This window comes from Anabas testudineus, chromosome 9 (assembly GCF_900324465.2).
Source record: "Anabas testudineus chromosome 9, fAnaTes1.2, whole genome shotgun sequence".
NCBI lineage: Eukaryota > Metazoa > Chordata > Actinopteri > Anabantiformes > Anabantidae > Anabas > Anabas testudineus.
In genome coordinates this window covers 8,811,867-8,829,536 of record NC_046618.1, presented here as the reverse complement: position 1 = coordinate 8,829,536, position 17,670 = coordinate 8,811,867, and the positions used below count along the sequence as shown (strand labels likewise).

Below are 17,670 nucleotides of genomic sequence, written 5' to 3'. Positions count from 1 at the left end.
CTGGCAGACACTGCGAACACGGGAACAGGAAACGGTGCCCATGGTATCGCTTGGAGAAAGAAAGAGTGAGAGACAGAGACCGTGAGTTGGCTCGGTGGGGGGGGGGGAGGTGTCAAAAAGAATAAGACCCTGGCTGGTTTTCACCAAGATATGTTAGATAAATCTGCAAGGTTAGGCCAGTCTTAGTTTGGACTCATGCTAGTCTAATGCCTGGTAGACTGATCCTAAGCTTAAAAGGAGACCTGCTGATTGTAACAATTACATCCACTAACAAATTCAGAAAAAATGCAGCTGCTTAAAAGGACCCATGTTTGTATAAGCATCTTTATATGAAGAACAAAGTTTAGGTGTTTAAAAGTTTTTGAATGTGTCTGTTGGTCGTGTCCTCCTACAGGCAGTCAATGTGGGCCTGACCTAACAACACTCTTTTCTTAACTTTGAACGGCTTTTATATCTCCACACAATGTAAAAAGAAGTCATTACTAGTAAAAGGCCTTCATTCAAACCTACATAAAAGCTGACTTATGTCATTATACTTACAGTATATACAGGATTTTATATATATATTATATTTTATGTTGTAAATTGCCAGGTAGGTGTTGATTTTAACAACTTTATCTACTATCTCTTAATAATAAATCATGTTTACAATTTACATGTGTATTAAACCCCTGTTCTAATGAGATGTATCGTAGCCACCTTTTGCAATGATTCCCTCTAACTAACTGACTAATTCAGGTTAGCGCTGACACTGTTACACATGGTCCTCTACAGCTGTCAGTGTATTATACCCCTAGTGCCCTGTTAAAATGAAACCCAGACCAACAGCGCATAAAATGGAACGTGGAAATATGTAGATTTTAAAATGCAGCTTTTTAAAATCCCTCATTCCCACAAATATATTCAGAATAAAGGCAGTTGTTTCGTAACATGAATTAGGTTACTGTACATTTTGCACAGTATATGTTCCCCAAAAGTAGGAATTAATAATGAAGATGCTTTTTGGCCTGAAATTGCTATTCAAACAATTATGTACTTAGTTTCTTCCAACAAATGCATTCCACATTATTGTTTTGCCTCATAGCAAAGCACCCAAAAGACTAAAACCTTTCATTCCAGCAAAGGCCGCTATTGGTCACCGTCAATAAAAGCATAAAAGCATTTATTTCCCACGTTTGTCAAATTAACAGCATACTCCATCTCCCATAGGACTTGTAAGGTTCATTAACCTTTCTGTGAAGTGGGACAGGTTTCCAGCAGTTACCATAACCTCTGTCTCGCTCCTACCTCAATTATAATAGAAGAATTAAACATCCAGCGATTCAAAACAGTAATGCTGCCTCTTAAATCCCTTTGTACCAGCTCTCAGTTGTTAATGACTAAAGACACTGAATGAACTATAGAGTTATCAACAGATATAACTGTGGACAGAAGCAAATCAAATGGCCACTCTTAACAGCAGGGATTACTGACTATACATGTATAGTTTTTGTTTGCTGCTCTGAATTCAGTTTCTAAAGCTGCTATTCTGATTTTTAAATTGTATGTTTGTCTTTTATGAAAAATTTAACTTTGGATTTGTTGTACATAAAACACGAAAAAAACGAATCTTATTTAATAATAAAAACTGTCCCACATCTGTATGGAAACACTTATATATATATATATATATATATATATATATAACTATATTCCTGTATATAGGTTTGCCCCGAATACCAGTCAGCAAATATCCAGCACTTTGGTCACTACAGCCACTGCGAACTAGAGGTGTGATATTCACTGCAACGAGTGAGAGGAATGTCTCTGATACATCTTATATTTAACTATTGAGAGAAGCAAAAGCCAAGTGAATGTTTTAAATTGAAGACTAAACACCTATTAAACAGACGCATACTTGAATATTTGAGTCCAGCCCTGGTATAATCTTATTAATTATGGCAAATTAAAGGATATTTAACCAAATTTTACCATCTCTCTAAACTCTGGCCTTTCCAAAGTCAAAAGAACAGACTGACCTTGAACTAATTAAGTGGTCAATTACACGGCTGTTGATCTCTTTTAATTTTGTAATAATTAGATTAATTGTGTGGACAAAGAATTCGTTCTCCTGTCCACCTACTCCTTCTCCTCCTTCATCTTCTTCCTCATACTTCTTTTCCTCCTCCTCCTCCTCCTCCTCCATGCCTAGGCCCACAAGGCTGAGATATTCATTTAATTTGTGTCACTGTTCACACCTCAAAAACTATTTTAATTCTCTTCCTTTGACTGTTTAATAAGCTTAATCTTCCTCTTCATCTCCCACCCCCTTACGTCCGTCCCCCCCACACCCCACACCCGGTTCCCTTTTGTGTATTACTCCAAATCCAGCACTTCTGGGTGTATTCGTAGGCATGCAGATCTATTATCATCTATCCTTTTACTGCCTTCCTGGAGTTTTACTCTCAGTGCCGGAAACCGCTGTAGCCATGGAGCTGTGAGGCCTCATGTTTGTGTGTGTCTTCTGATGCTACTTGTAGGCACGCTGAGGCTGGGATTTACCAGTGCCACCCCCATCAGTGGGAAGCCCTATATAGGGACATGTCAGCGCCTTGTTTGCTTGTTGTGCTGATGAAGCTGGGGGTGGGGCGAGTGGGCAGCCTTGTTCAGGTTCCAGGATTCCCTTCAAATGAGTCAGCCAGCCCCCACTCAAACTGACTGTTACCTTGGGAACTCAGGCTTGGGCTTCCCTCAACAGTACTAAAGTACAGACTCATCAGCACCTATACTTGCTAACACACACACAGTTAGTGAAAGGGAAGCAGCACCCAGGATGGATGAAATTACCTTATTAAGACACTCTCGCTTCGACCTGCATGCTGCCCTGTTAGGCCCAATCTGCTTTAAAAGAATGAGATGACCAACCCAGCACAGACGCTTTGTTAAGGTGGATTCGTAATGTATGTAAATTAGACTGAATAGATGCATGGAATAATGATTTGGGAGGCTAGTTTCTTAAGTCAGTGGTTTGAGTAATGGTATGCTTTCCTGCTAATGAGCAGAACTAAAGGAGTGTGTAGGTTTGGTACATGTGTCAGGTGATGTCAGTGATGGCTGGAGTTCACTTAATAACTGGACTGTTTATGTTTCCAACTCAGTTCATTATCAGAGCCAAATGAGTTTCTTTACTAAAGCCATTAGTCCTACAAGCTATTGTTAACTGGCTTAATTTGTAGATGTACTGAAGCAGATCAAGGGTGACTCCCTCACTGGCTTCCACCCTGTCCTGCTGAGGCCAGTCCACCCCCCTCAGCTGATCTCCATTAGTTGTCTTTGCCAACCAATCATCTTAGATTCAAGCATACACAACGCAGGCTCAAATACAATTTGGGGACTCTAGAAAAAATAGAATCTTCAGACCAGTGATTGATTTAATTAAGGTCATTATTGAAAAATGAAAAAAACATCCTTAAAGCGATCCTTAAAGTTGGAATTGAACCATTGCAGTATTGTTTATTTGATGTGTTATCCGATTTAACAAAAATAGTTAGTAGTTTTACTTTTCCCGTATTTTAATAGGGAGAAAGCAGCTACAGTACTACTTGTACTTTGAAAAACACAAATTGGTGTTACTCTCAGGACATGCAGCACGAGCTTTGCCAAGGTCATTTTAGGTGCATTAATGTACTGTATCAGAGGAGGGGCAGGTAGCCAGTCACAGCTTTTCATGACCATCTTTTGAGGACAACCAGAGAAGTTTGAGTAGAGGAATATAAAATAATTTGGTTTTGCAATGCAGTTGAAAAGATGAAGCCATCTGTTGGGTCCGAAGCCATTCTTCAGCATGTAGATTAATCTCTTCACACTTTCAGTCACAGAGCCATATATACTGTACATGTGTGTTCGATGCTCCTTTCCTTAATTACAGATAGGTGAACTCCAGGTCATTGTCTATGGTAATTGAAACCATCAATCAAAACATAACTCTCTGAAGTGTTTGAACATGCAGGTTGTGACAAACTTCACAGAGACCCCTTAAGGCCATTTGATGGTTTCCACATGCTTTCAGACAGACGGGGACATGTTCCACACATTCACAGCTCAGAATATGATGCAAACCTCTTTTGACAGTGAGAGCTGCTTATTGCATTTAGCTGAACAACATAACATGTCTAAAAAGAGAACAGTGTGTACAACATCTTAACAAGAATGGGTCCAAGAAGGGTGAACATACAGTACATACATAAAGTGCTCATAAAACAGCTTCCAGATTTCTTTTCTGCTCAACTGCTCATGTTGAGTCTGATCGCAGTTCACCTAGACTGTTGAGATCTTTGAGGGATACCTGGCATAGACCTACTGCACTTGGGACTCAAAAGGAATTGTGGAGCAATGCTGTTTTAGGAAAGAGCCTCACAGACCACAGATTCAGTAATAAATCCTGAGTACTCTGTGACCTGTGCCCCCATGTGGCTACAAAGACTAAACAGGCATAGGAGCTCAGAGTCTGACGTCTTTCAGGCAGGTTGACTATGAACACGTTAGATTTGAGTAAGGCACTCAAAGCCTGAGTGGCAGCCCAGACCATTACACAAAGTGCCCTGTTGTTGCTGCCATGGCCCAAGTCCATTCCCAGTATCTGGTTGGCACAATGGTATGATACTAGGAAGGCGAGTCCCTACTACATAGATTGTAAATTACTATAATATTTGAGATTACACAATCAATGCTGCCAGTCAGTGAGCAGGTTCAGCAGGAATTGCACAGTCCTTCTGAGGTGAAGGAACATCTTTTTTTTATAACATTTGACGCAACACCGACATATTGTTGCCTGTTGGTAGCTACGTTTCTGCTTGGGCATTGTGACCCAGTGTAACTCAATAAATACAGGGCCACAATGTCACACAAATGCTGTACAGACGCATTTAAATCGCTCTGCATTTTATACCTTTGGTCAGTGACTCAGAGCCCAGTCCCTCATCTTTGTTTAGGATCAGGGTGTCAGAGGACAGCATTGTCACTGAGAGCACAGACGTGCAGGGGACAGAGAGCTAACAGGATAGTGCCAGAAAAAGAAAGCCTAACTATCTAACTGCAGTTAGCAACAGATACACTGCACAAGTTGTAACTTAAAAGCATCTCTTGTCATGAATACCCATTGTAAAACATCAGTGCACATATCACGCTTTCTTCTGTTTTACTGCAGAACAGAAATTCAGTGATTTTCCTTCATCAACATAACCAAGTCCCCTTGTCAAGCACTGATCTCTTCCACTTTGGAAAAAAAAAAATCTTTGTTTAACTTGTAAATGGTAAGATTTCTTGTGAGACACATACTTTTAATTCACAATAACCCTGCAAATGAATGGGCTGATTACTGAGGCAAAGATGAGGAGGCAGTCATAAGCACTTGGCTTGAGTGAAATAGGCGAGGGAAGGGGAGGGGGGGGCTGTGGCGGTACAAGTCCAGCCTCAGAAATAGAGCTGTGAACACCATCTGTCATGCTCTCTCTCCCCGTCTGTTAGCCTGACTGAAAGTAAAAGGGAGAATGATGCTCTCAGAACTGCATTAGAAGGACGTGGGTGCTGATTGTCGTAGGTGTGGGTTTACAGGGTGTGCAGGGGAGGGGGAGGGAAGCGGTGGATATACAAGGAGGTGCATGAGTAACTCTTGCTGACAAAGGGAAGCACTCACCCACACAGAGAAGAAGAAGGGTTGTTGGGCAAGTGGGTATTCCTGGTGTAACCGCACCCAGGCACCCACCCACCATGTCCTCACAGACTCCTACCTATCAGCTCTATCAGAGGATTCCTAGCGGAAGCTAAGTCGACACATTATACAAACACACCGCTCATCTTCTCCTCAAAGGCCTGGAGAAGGAACAGTTCGTGAATAATGTTAAGCTTAATTTCAAACATTGATTAAGTTTATTTTGGAGGCGCCTTCAGCTGTTTTTGCTTTTAGACCCACAAGAGATGTGTCAGTTGTCACTTTGAAGAATTTCATATTGGTGATAAAACTGCAACCAACTCTGTTCTAATTCTGATTCATCATGTGGATAAATTAGCTGGTCTGGCTTGGCCTTGGTTGCGCTTCACTTACAACAGAGAGGCACTGAACATTGGTAGTTGGAGTGTCAGGCTATTACATGACACAGAAACGCTCTGCTGCATAGCTTTTTCCAGATTTTCAGAAATATTCATTGCTCATAACGTGTAGGTTGCTCGGAATCCTTTCTGCTTTTGTCTGAGTCAGAGTGTGAAATAGAGTCAATAAAACATGAAGGCAAGCTGTGCCACGGCGAACAGCGTGGAGAGGCAGGATGAAGTGTCCGTAAGACCACAGCTGGACCCGCGTTAGTTTGACCTTTTATCTAAAGAGGTAACTGATACTCCTACCCTGGAACAGAGCAGAGGCAAAGAAAGGAATGTATAGCAAAAAAAGTCATTTTAACATTTGGAAACAAGCAATAAATTATATATTGAGTCAAGTGTGATGACAACTTCTAGATATCTCACTAGATATCTGCAGTGTTGAAGTATGAAGACATTTTTTTTAATTTATTGCATTTCTGTTAATATTTGATATGTTCCAAAACATCTGTGCAGTCATTTTTCTCTCATTTTTACTGCCCACTGGTTATCACTCCACAATGTCATGTATAATGTTGTGCTCTACTATGGAAAGATTAAACCATCCTTCTCTATTCTTATTCTTTTCTGTAAATACCGTAGGTACAATAGTGAACAACCATATTGATGCTTTCAGTTTTTATATCTGTCAGTCTGTGCTTCTCCCACACTGCCCACTGTGTGATTCACTATCACAGCTACAAGTATGGGTATTCCCCTCGTATGAGAATGCAAATGTAGTCACTTTGTGTTCAACTCAACAACTCTTTTATTTAATCTTTCTTTTCTTTGGTTACAGTGTGAAAGAATGTTTGAATTAAAATGTTCCTATTGATTCTTTATTATATTTATGTCACTGATAACTTAAAATAATTCTTTTCTTTTGTCTTCTTAATTGCAGGATTTCTGATATGACATTTGTTATGACAATTCCCTTGTGTTGATATGATGTTATACGTACTACATAGTACTCATCCAAGTAGCTTCTTCAGTCTGAAGAGGCTACTTGGATGAGTAGCAAAACGTTTCAACCTAACAAAAGGAAGTCCATACATTCAGTATACCTTTATGTTGTATTTTATACCTATCACACAAAGAAAGTTCAAAAACCAAATATAACACACTTTACAGCTCTTGTACATATCTCTTCTCACAAAAACTACTTAGGGATGTGTACATAACAGCCCCAAATATGCAACATGCTCACAAATCTAGGTGGTAGATTCTCCATTCAGTTAAAGGAATGATTATGTGATGGTAAAATCTAAAGCCTATGAGAAAATGTTTAAAAAAACACTGATAGTGTGCTCCTTGGTAACTGCATACATAATGAAGCAACCCTAGTCTTATTCAACTTTCAGCTGTTGAAATGACATAACTTGCAAATGTCCAACAGTTGAAACACTGACACAGTGGCTGTGAGTGCTCCATTGGGCTTTCCAGGATACTCATTTAATATTCTGCTGCTTTTCTTTTACAAATGAAAAGTACTAGTGGATCTGTATTTCAGTTGTTTTATTCTGAAGCTGCGTGCGTCACATTTGGATTATGAGTAAATATATTGTATAGACTGAAGAAGCTACTTGGATGAGTACTGAAATGTTTCAACTTAACAAGAAGAAAGTCCAGTTGCCATAATTCAGCTTCCAGATAGCTTCACCTGGATGACTGAGAACCTTCACCAATATATCGTATATAGTGTGCAACAGGATCCCAAACGTCTCTTTTCTCTGACATCTGCATTATGTAATGTGATTTTTATCTTCAGCTCGAGGTCAGCACAGGCAATCCAGAAATATACTGTTTATAGTTGCACAGCAGAAGTTACACTATTTGTTCTTTGTGTATATGTTACAACATGTGCTTTGTGGTATTTTATAGAATAAAATATCTAGATGGTAACAAGGAAATGACACACTCATTCATCACTCATCACTATATATAATACGCTATTATATGACATACATCTGTTATCATATCTATTTCTAAACAATTATATTATCTGTTATTTATGGCAGGGTAATTTAACTTTTAATCTATATCCACATACTGTAATCATCCTAAATCTGTGCGGCTCTTGCATTCACTAAGGAGTTTTACAGTGCCAGGAGTGTGGCGTCTCAACACTTGTAACTTTTCTAACGCTGAACTGACGGTATCATCCTAGCCGAGAGCATCATTGATCCAAGATTAACTTCATCAATGTGTTATGTTGCTTTTGATTCCCCCTAACAACACTGTAATAGATTTACTATGTGAAAAATGTGTGTGCTTCAACAGCCATAACATCTGTCATCCATGCAGAAATATAAAACAAATGTAGTGACTGTATTTGAAAAAAAAATAAAAGGAGAGATCAACATAAAAGCTTGTCCACAAACTCCCCCGTACCATAGATGTTATAATACAATTGTACTACACCCCTAATTTAACATATCATCACTAAAATGTTGCATGGGTGGGTTAAACAAGAAAGTAATTCAGTTGGATCACAACACATTAGATTAATTTAATTAGATCAACTGAATCCCAAAACTGATAAATCCTATTTGACTCATTTCAGTCATGGTTAGTTTTCAGTACCTCTACATGCCTTAATTAGAAACATTTCAAGTGTGTTTCCAGCTGATGGGAGGGAACTGATAAACTGCTACTAAAGCCTATACTTTAAGTTCAAACTTTCTTAATAAACACAATTAACACAGCAAGCATCTGTCAATCATTTAGTGGTCAAAACATTTTGCACTCTTTGCCCCGCCCCCACAGCAGGAACCTTTAGGGATGCCGCCCAGCATGTGAGAACGTCCTGTAGATTAGTGTGAGCGAGTCCATCGCTCCCCAGTGAACGTCAAGAGTCAGCAGGCTGAACGTCATCCTGCCCTGTCACAACCGCTGTGATACCAGCTCTGCAGTATACGCACCACTACAACCACAAACTGATTATTTTTAAGATTTTGATATCTTGTGAATATTAATATATGTGATTCTGCATATGATTGACTTGTCTTTTATTATTTGGCTGAATTTCAATATTGCATGCTGTTGTTTTTACTCTATGTATTGTAATGAAATTAAAAGGGCAGAGGGTGCCATGGAGAGTGAGAGAGAACCGAGCATCAAGATATGGGAAAATGTTGCACGCTCAAATGTTGACTACCTGTTGCTATGGCAATGGGTTTGGATCCTGCGGGCTGCAGGGCTCTTGCTATTTCTAAATAAAGCTTTTTTTCTCACTGATCAGTGGATGAAGATACTCACAGTTGAAACTAATCTTCTGAATTTTATCAGTCTGTGTAAACACTGGTGCCGTGCGCTCTAATACTTACTGCTAAACCTTCTAAACAGCAGTTAGGGGATTATGGATAAGATGAGGCACAATAGAGGCCACAGTATTTACTACTGCTACATTCTTTGTATTGAAAGAGGCAGATCTAAATGATTAAATTGATGTTTAGAAAGCTATCAATTATTCCTCTGTTCCACATAAACAAAATCTTTGAATTTCCTCGTCAAAAATCACTGACTGAACCCTGAAATTTCAGTTTGAGACATCGTCAAAAAAGGCCTTTGCCCCGCATGTCTTTTGTCCTCCAGGCTAGAACAGTGCAAAGGTACTGTGTCTAGTAGCACAGTACCTTAGTTACCCTGTGGGGGGAGCCTATGTGTGGAGAATAGAGGACAGAAATAGGTACGGAGACCAGATATTTGATGCCTGTGATGGGGACTTCCATGCATACCTCAAGTGGGTTTTGGGCCATTTCACAGACAACATATTTAGTCCTTTTCCTCCCACTCAAGGATGCAACCGTCTTGCAGTGAAGCAGCCAAGTCTATTAAACAAACATTTCTGTGTGCAATTTGCAATGTTAAGTCCCTGACTGTGTGCTACCCAGGGAGGAGGGAGTTTAACCTGACAAATATACAGTAGAAAATGCTTATGAAAAATATCTGAGCTTCACATTGGGTTACATGGAATCTGTTTCTAGGCAACAAGAAGTTAATATACAATTAATAATATGGGAGATTGCTACCTGGAAATCAACTCGGTGGTTTGATTTGCTTGGGAGCTGTCTCTTGTCTGGGAATTGTCTCCTCGGATATTAATACGACAGATCTTTTATATATATTTAACTTTGACAAGTTTTAAGTTTTAGTTAATTTCTTTATCTTGGAAAATTTAAAAATTCTAATGACAAATGATTCTCTGTTTAAAGGTTAGTTATTTTTGCTTGACTCCCTCAGTATGACATTGCCCAATTTAGACAAATTTTAAAATTGAAGTCTAAAGAATAATATATTATAAATAGCCTACCATTCTCTTTCTAATTGGTACAGCTGATGCTAATTTAAAGGCTGACCACAGATCTGAGCAAGTGAAAAATATCTGTCTTGGGGGACACAATACTATTTAAACTGTCAGGTTTTGCCCTAAAGTGAACTCACCTAACTGATCTTCATTTATTTCCCAAATGTGTTGCCTGATTGACCCTATGTTTGCTTTAACAGGGCAGTGCACTCAACAATGGACAAATAGACGGGACAACTCTCACTGGTAAGGATGATTTTCAATTAGTAGTTCTAATTCTGTACCCTTAACCTGTAAGCTTACTGATTGTATCAAATAGAACTTTTATATTGTCTAAGCTGGTCCATGTGCTGTGATAAATTTATTTGTTGGAATGATTCTTCATGAAGTTACATTATTGTAAATTCAATAGATAGACACAGTTATTAGAATCATACAGTAAGCTGTGCTTTGTGAGATAATTCACCAATGTAAACTTTCTTGATTCTTGATTGATTCTTATTCTCCGTTTTATCCATGCAGACTACCATCCACCGACCCCACCACAGAAGTCAGGCTTACACCGCTACCAGTTCATGTTGTTTGAGCAGCATCCAGATGCACCCGTGTCACTCACGGAGCAGGAGAAGTCGTCCCGCGGTAATGACTCGACTCACCGGCATCTTAGGTTCTGAGTACTGTGATGAACACAGCTGGTAACAGTTTGTTGAATCAGCAATAGAAACATTACACCAAGGTGTTGAAACTCAAGCGGGACATTTCCACTCAAAGTAACCACACGTGTTTTCTGGTTGGAGGTTTTGTATTTTAGGAACCTGTATACAGTAGCTAGTATATTATTCCATTTCCTGTCACAGTAGGAAGTTGTCATTTTTTCAGCATTAGATTTATTTAGATAGTGCCTCATTTGTTTGAGTGGAAAAATATTGGGTTTTACTGACACTTCTGAAGCCGATGTTATTAGTAGTTTGACTAATTATACAGCACGATGTTCAACTGTAAACTGCAGCCAGACACCATCTAACCATCTTTAAGCCCAGATTTAGTTTCTGAGGCTGTCGCATAATTCAACATTAGACATTCAAAATTTATGAGCATTTAATTGAAGCGTTTGGATTTGCTTTAGGAAGATCGTTTTCTCCAAGTGCCTGAACTTAACAGGGGAAATGTTAATGAGGTTAGTGAATAAGTCTGCTGCAGTGTTAATGCCTGCGGGGTCAAGACAAGTATTGCTCGCTCCCACGCACACCTGCACGAGTCTATCTGACCATGTCCTCTTAACCTTCACTGAATCTGAAACTGTTTATTTAGTTTTAACCCTAATTGCTGTTCATATTGTTACCACAACATATCTTAGTTTGACGCCAAAAAGGCAACTGTGCTCACAGAGTTGTTCTGTTTAGACTTTAGTTTCTTTTTGTTTTGTTTTTTTACTGTTCCTCTTGAAGAATAGTGTCTTGAAGGTGGGCAGCCGTACTCGGATGCACAGAGCAGAACTTTACAGGAGGCGTGCCTATCTGTCTGTTCTACTCGGGTCACAGCTGGTGATTTGAGGGGAGATCAGGGCGGTTTGAGACTTCAAGCACCGCAGCCGTGAACGAGTGGAGCTGCCAGTCTCTGCTGTTTGCCAGTTTTGACAGCTATGTCAGCAAACAATCCAGGCACATTAGGCTGAGGTGTGTTTGATGTTGAAACCTCTGGAAAAAAAAAATGTCAAGAGATGTACTTTGGAATATTTTACGCATTCAAACGTACATTTGGGGAGGTTGAGGTGAACTCTGATCACATTGTTAGGGTATTCACTGTGTCAGAACGGATTAAGCTGAAGAAATAATAGTATGAATAATAGCCTGCTATTTAGAATAATTGAATATATTTTGATTGTGTAATAAACTGCAGTAAACCCCTTTTTTCTGCTACCAGATTCACTCCAGTTGCTGCTCTCACATCATGATGTGATTGAACTTAGTGGATCCACCCATCCTTAATGTACTGGATGAGTTTAAGTCTCGCTATAGCACTTCCTCTCTCCTGCAAACTGCAATCCCTCTATCCAAGGGAAATGAAATTAAGAAATTCACTCTTGGATAATCAAATGTTTCATTTGATGGGTCAATTCTGGAAAGGATAACTGCCCTTGTAAAGAGGGTAATGGAAATAGACACTGCGCGGCATATTAAGAATGAAAGCCCAGTCATGCTTTATGAATAGAAAAATATTCAATTTTACAGTCATTACTGGTTTGACTGAATTCAGTCGTGTACCTGCTGTATTATTATTAGCCTCCACTTGGCCATGAGCATGGTATTCCCGCACAGACAAGAGGAACGGAGGGAATCCCATGTCTCCCCACCTCCTCCGTTAAGTATGTTCACTTATTAGCGTCTGTCCTCCCTCCATGTGGTATGACACAGAGTAAATTTTTCATAGCCCATGACATTAATTGATGTGATTTGCAAAGGGAGGGCATTTAGCCGTGGGTGGGAGACTCCTAATGATCGTTTTCCACTTCCAGTAGCACAGTCATTGACTCAATTTTATCGCAAATTTGTCGTCTTTTTTCTTTTCATCTCTGATCATCACGTAAGTAATAAAGGGGTTGAGCAATGAGAGGCGGAGTAGGGCTGTTGTGAGGAACCGTGGGAGTCTGCTGGGCCTCCTGTGTTAAGGTTATGAATGTGTGTCAGTGAACTGATGAAGACAGCTGGCTTGTTACACAAGGAACTACAGGGGGGCTGCACTCTTGGCACTGGACACAGGGGCGTGAACGTAGGGAATCCCCATTGCTCTGGCTCAGTAAGGCTGTCCCTGACTAGAGGCTGCCCCTGTGCCAGGGTGGGGGGCAGGCTTAGGCACACAGGCCCTTGTGATACTTGTCAGCCGCTTGGCAAGTCCTCAGTATGTCCTGCTAGTGTTTAGTGCTGCCGAGTCAGATTGTGAAGGGAAACAGTGTTACAATGCTGAGGACAGAAACGCTGAGGCCTTCAGAGAGCCAACGTAGTGTTACTTCAGCCTACACAGTAGTTTGCACATGCTGTTCACACATCCAACCCCCGGTCTCCTGACTGTGACCTCAACATATATTGTAGATTGATCAGAAAGACAAAAGTGATGATAACAATCAGAACTACTGTCTCACAATGAAAGTAAAAGTTAAACATGAAAAAAAAAAAATCATCAGTCTTTCCCTTTTTTTTGTCATGGTGAATTTGAAGGGAGAGGATGTGTGTGACGATCAGGTTGTGTGAATGAATGGATCTCAGTGGGGTTAGCTGCTGCTGGATGGTGCGTGTTGCTCATCTTGCCTCCTAGAGCCCCTACTGCCAGCTCAGCACACTCCACAGTAATTGAAGCCATTTGCAATGTTTCAGTGTGGTAATGGGCAGATCCATGTCTACCACCCACCCACTGCCTCTACCATTAATCAGAGCTGCGTGGAGTCAAGAGAGCCAAGATTTGGTTGCTACAGCAGGCCTGAGTTTCAGCCAGGAGTCGGCTGCCTTAAAGGAACACTTTGACGTTTAGAATTTTGGCTCGATGTTTTTCGTTTTTTGTTGTTGTTGTTTTTTTTTTTTAACAGACACTCGTTTAGGGTAAAAGTTTTTGGACTTTTCTTCAACTTTACTCACCGAGGTTCAAAGTGTTCTCTTGTGAAATGTTAAGTGAAATCTTTACTGAAAGCAGTCGAGCAGAAACAATTTGGAAATAAAAAATAAGTTAAATCATGTTAGCTTGTGAAAGTATCACTATTTCTTAGATATTCTAGATGAAGTATAAACAAAATAATTACATATTAATCAATAATAAAAATAATAACTGTCCAATTGTTCAGTCAGAGTTGTTGTTCTTGGCTGTTTTCATTGTAAACTGATTTACTTTTAAGTTTCAAGACTGTTGTACATGTGACTATTTTGTACATGTGATAGACAGATAACCATTTTCAAATTAATCAGCGATTTTAAATGTTTCTCTTGGAACCCATGCAGCCTTTAATGTGTGGCTCCTCTTGATGCTGTTGCTTGTAATTCATCAGGACAAGCACTGCTATCACTGATTCAAAGGGGATTGAGGAATAAATATAAAACAGTTTTCCTGCAGTGCAAAGAAAAAAAAGCAAATATAATGCAACATGTGACACATCCCTTCAAGCTTGAATATGGAGTTCCCGGCAAGGCGGCAGCATTTGGTAACAATGTAGGCTGCTATACTGACAGCAGGCAGAGAGCTGAGATCGGCAGCCAAGCAGCGTGACACAGACACAGGTCCCTTCACAGCAGGCATCTGCCCTGCTGAAGCATCGCTGAGCAAGCCGTGTCTCTGCTCCAGAGGCACTGTTCTGCTGCTGACCTCTGACCTATTAGTACTACGAATTTCACGTGAAGAAGAAGCTCAGTTAAGCTCTTACTCTGTTTTGGCTTTTCTCACTCTGCGGAGATGAACAGGATCATTTGGGTTTGAGTATTTCTGAGACACTGTAAGAGGTTTAACAGGGACACCGCCCACACCACTAAATGTAGCAGTTCTGTGTCACCTCACAGCAGTCCTGATCTTCCTGCCATACCCAGACTGAGAAGCTAGGTGGAAACAAAAGGGAAGGCAGGAATACTTTAACATCGCCCTCAGGTCCCACACTATCTGTCCTTTCCATGAGCAGACAGATGGGAGAGTCGGAAACAAATCTCTGCACTACAAACAGACACCAGCCTATTTTAAGGTCACTTGTAAGTCTAGGTTTTTGACGGGTACCAGCCAGTGTGATGGCACCAGATATTGTGAATTTGCCTCATTTTGGAATGCGCCCAATGATTGCACAGCTTTAGACAGGATTATGTGTGTAAAGCCTCACAAGCGGTGCCTCCACTCCACTTGATCGTTATTCTACAATAAAATGATCTTCAGTGTGACATTTTCTGTTTGAAATGTTACTGTAAAACTGGCTCTGCCTATGAAAAAGGAAAGAGTCAAATCTCCCACATGCAAAATAAACCCCCATATCTTCAGTTTAAAGTTTGTTGTCCCCCAGCTGCTGAGGGACCTTGTCCTGGACATGCAGGTCATTTTAGGATCTGCAGAGGCGGTGCATTATCTTCCACTGAAGCACAGGCCAGAGGGGCCACCGGGGCCATGCCCTATCATACAGACAGGTCACTTAACTCCATTGCCCTCACATGATTATCGGAGCCCTTTCTGCAGGTAGTGCTCATTCACAGAGAGGACCTGGTGTGATTCAGGTACTTATCTGCACAACTCCCAGTTATTATTCATCATCTTCCCCAGCTGAGCTCAGGGCCTGACCTGACCTGACCTTATGGAAAACCCAGACACTGAAGAATCAGTTTCAGAAACTAAACATGTAAGGAGGATCAGGAATAGTGCATGAGCCCACAAATACTTGAGTGATGATTTTGTGGTAATCCTTTAATTTTCGAAATTCAAAGATGTTCAAATAAAAACTTCAACTATAGATCTGAGTTAAATATAATAATATATTCTTAAAAATCACAACCTTCAATAAGACTTTTTGTCTGAAATGTAAATGAATCCTCCTGATTTGTTTCTTCATTGATGTGAGGTGAGTGCAGCTTCTCTCAGGTCTACTTCAAGATCGTGAAAGACACAAAATTTTGCTCACTGATGGTGAAAACAGAGACATTGAATGCCTTTAAAGCAGCTGCAGCAAGAGGTCAAAAGCAGTAATGTGTCTATCCAGGAATATTCAAATTCAGCCCTTCACTGTGAGACCATTCTCTCCACAGATTTGGACCATTTCAGTTGTTGGCTTTCTTTTCAAAAGATTAAGTTTCCTACGCTATTCTTGAGCAGCTGTTAATGTAATTACTCCACATACGGAAATACCAGAATGTCAGCGATTCCCTGGATTACGGAGCAAGGCATTGTCTTATGTACGCCCAAACGTGAGGATACAGACCAGTAGGCAGACACTCATTCCCTCTAGAATCTGTTGAAGTTTGCAAGTTTAAAGCACACAGGGTTTTGTTGCCTTGGAATGATAATTGTGAATTTGTCTCTTTTTTTTTCTTCTTCTTCTTCTTCTTCTTTTTTTGTAAAGGGAGGGGAAGCTGCAGGGAATCAGCGGTTGTCAAAATCTAAGAAGTGATATTGTCATACCAGCCGGATGGCCGTCTGGTGTTTGTTTAAAAGGGGAGGGAAGAAAAAAAACAGTCCAGGCGATTGAATCATATCTTCTTGCCAATACGTCCTTGCGTTCCCACCTCCATCCATTACAGCAACATGTTTTATTTTCAGCAGTGCTGTTCTCAGTGACTCATATCCCAGAGCCATGTGCTGCTCAGTTAGGCCTCAGATCCCTTAAACATGGGCCGAGCGGTCATGAGAAATGCTCTTGTAATGCACCAAAGACTCCACTTAGACTGTGCTAAATTTATATAGGATACGGTTCAAATGTGATGAACTTGTGAAGTTTAACTGCTTTATATTATTTTAAATGAACTGTCTAATGTTAATACTAATGAATATTTGTTCATGTCATCCTGCTTCAACAGGTAAATGGGATCTTCAAGCCTTCATCACAAGGTCTGATCTGGGAGAGCCCGTGGCCACTCTGCAGTTTCTCACCCAAAATTACAAGGACTGAATTTCCTCATGTGCCTGAATGTATCTGCATGTATTTTGTATATGTAGTAATACAAAATAATATAATAATATAATATGTTTCCCTACTTTCCCCGAATAAAACAGAGTTCATTCTTCAAAGCATGCAGGTCAGCGCTCTTTGCCTCTATCTTATCGTCGAGTTAGAAAGAGATTTCCTCTTTGTGTTACATCAGCTGCTGGGTTTTGATGTTGCTCTGTATCTCTGCCACGTGGTCTGGAGCGAAGGATTTGGGAAATAGATTTTGACCTCACTGGGGATTTCTTATTAGTTTCCGAACACTGTCGACAAGAGAAGGAAGACAGCCTGATATCACAACTCAGTGTGGAAAGAGCTGATTCTAATTCAGGGGCGGAAACACGTCAGGGCCAAAAAAAGGAAGTAGGAGGTGAAACCAAGACCGCAACACTGCCGGATGCTGCAGTGGAACTTGAACCAAAATACTCTACAGAGTGACAGGACAGGGGGGAGGGGCTGTGGGGCTTGTGGTGTATTGAGTGAAGGGAACTTAGTGTTTGTGTAATTGTTTATCATATTTCCATTGACCACTCTCACCCCTACAGGAAACATTGAGCTACTTTCAGTCCTCGATTGATCAGAAATAAAAACCTCTCCGTCT

The 17,670-nt window shown here is 40.4% G+C and overlaps 1 protein-coding gene across 1 annotated transcript in view; it reads left to right on the top strand.

The window, feature by feature from the left end:
- Positions 1–17,157, top strand: part of LOC113150637 (phosphatidylethanolamine-binding protein 4) — a 45,209-nt gene extending 28,052 nt beyond the window's left edge. Inside the window, exons 5-7 of the mRNA XM_026343227.1 lie at positions 10,618–10,663; positions 10,940–11,056; positions 16,942–17,157. Of these exons, the coding sequence (XP_026199012.1) occupies positions 10,618–10,663; positions 10,940–11,056; positions 16,942–17,033 (255 nt within the window). The 3' untranslated portion in view covers positions 17,034–17,157. The remainder of the gene's footprint in view (positions 1–10,617; positions 10,664–10,939; positions 11,057–16,941) is intronic.
- The last annotated feature ends 513 nt before the right edge of the window (positions 17,158–17,670 follow it).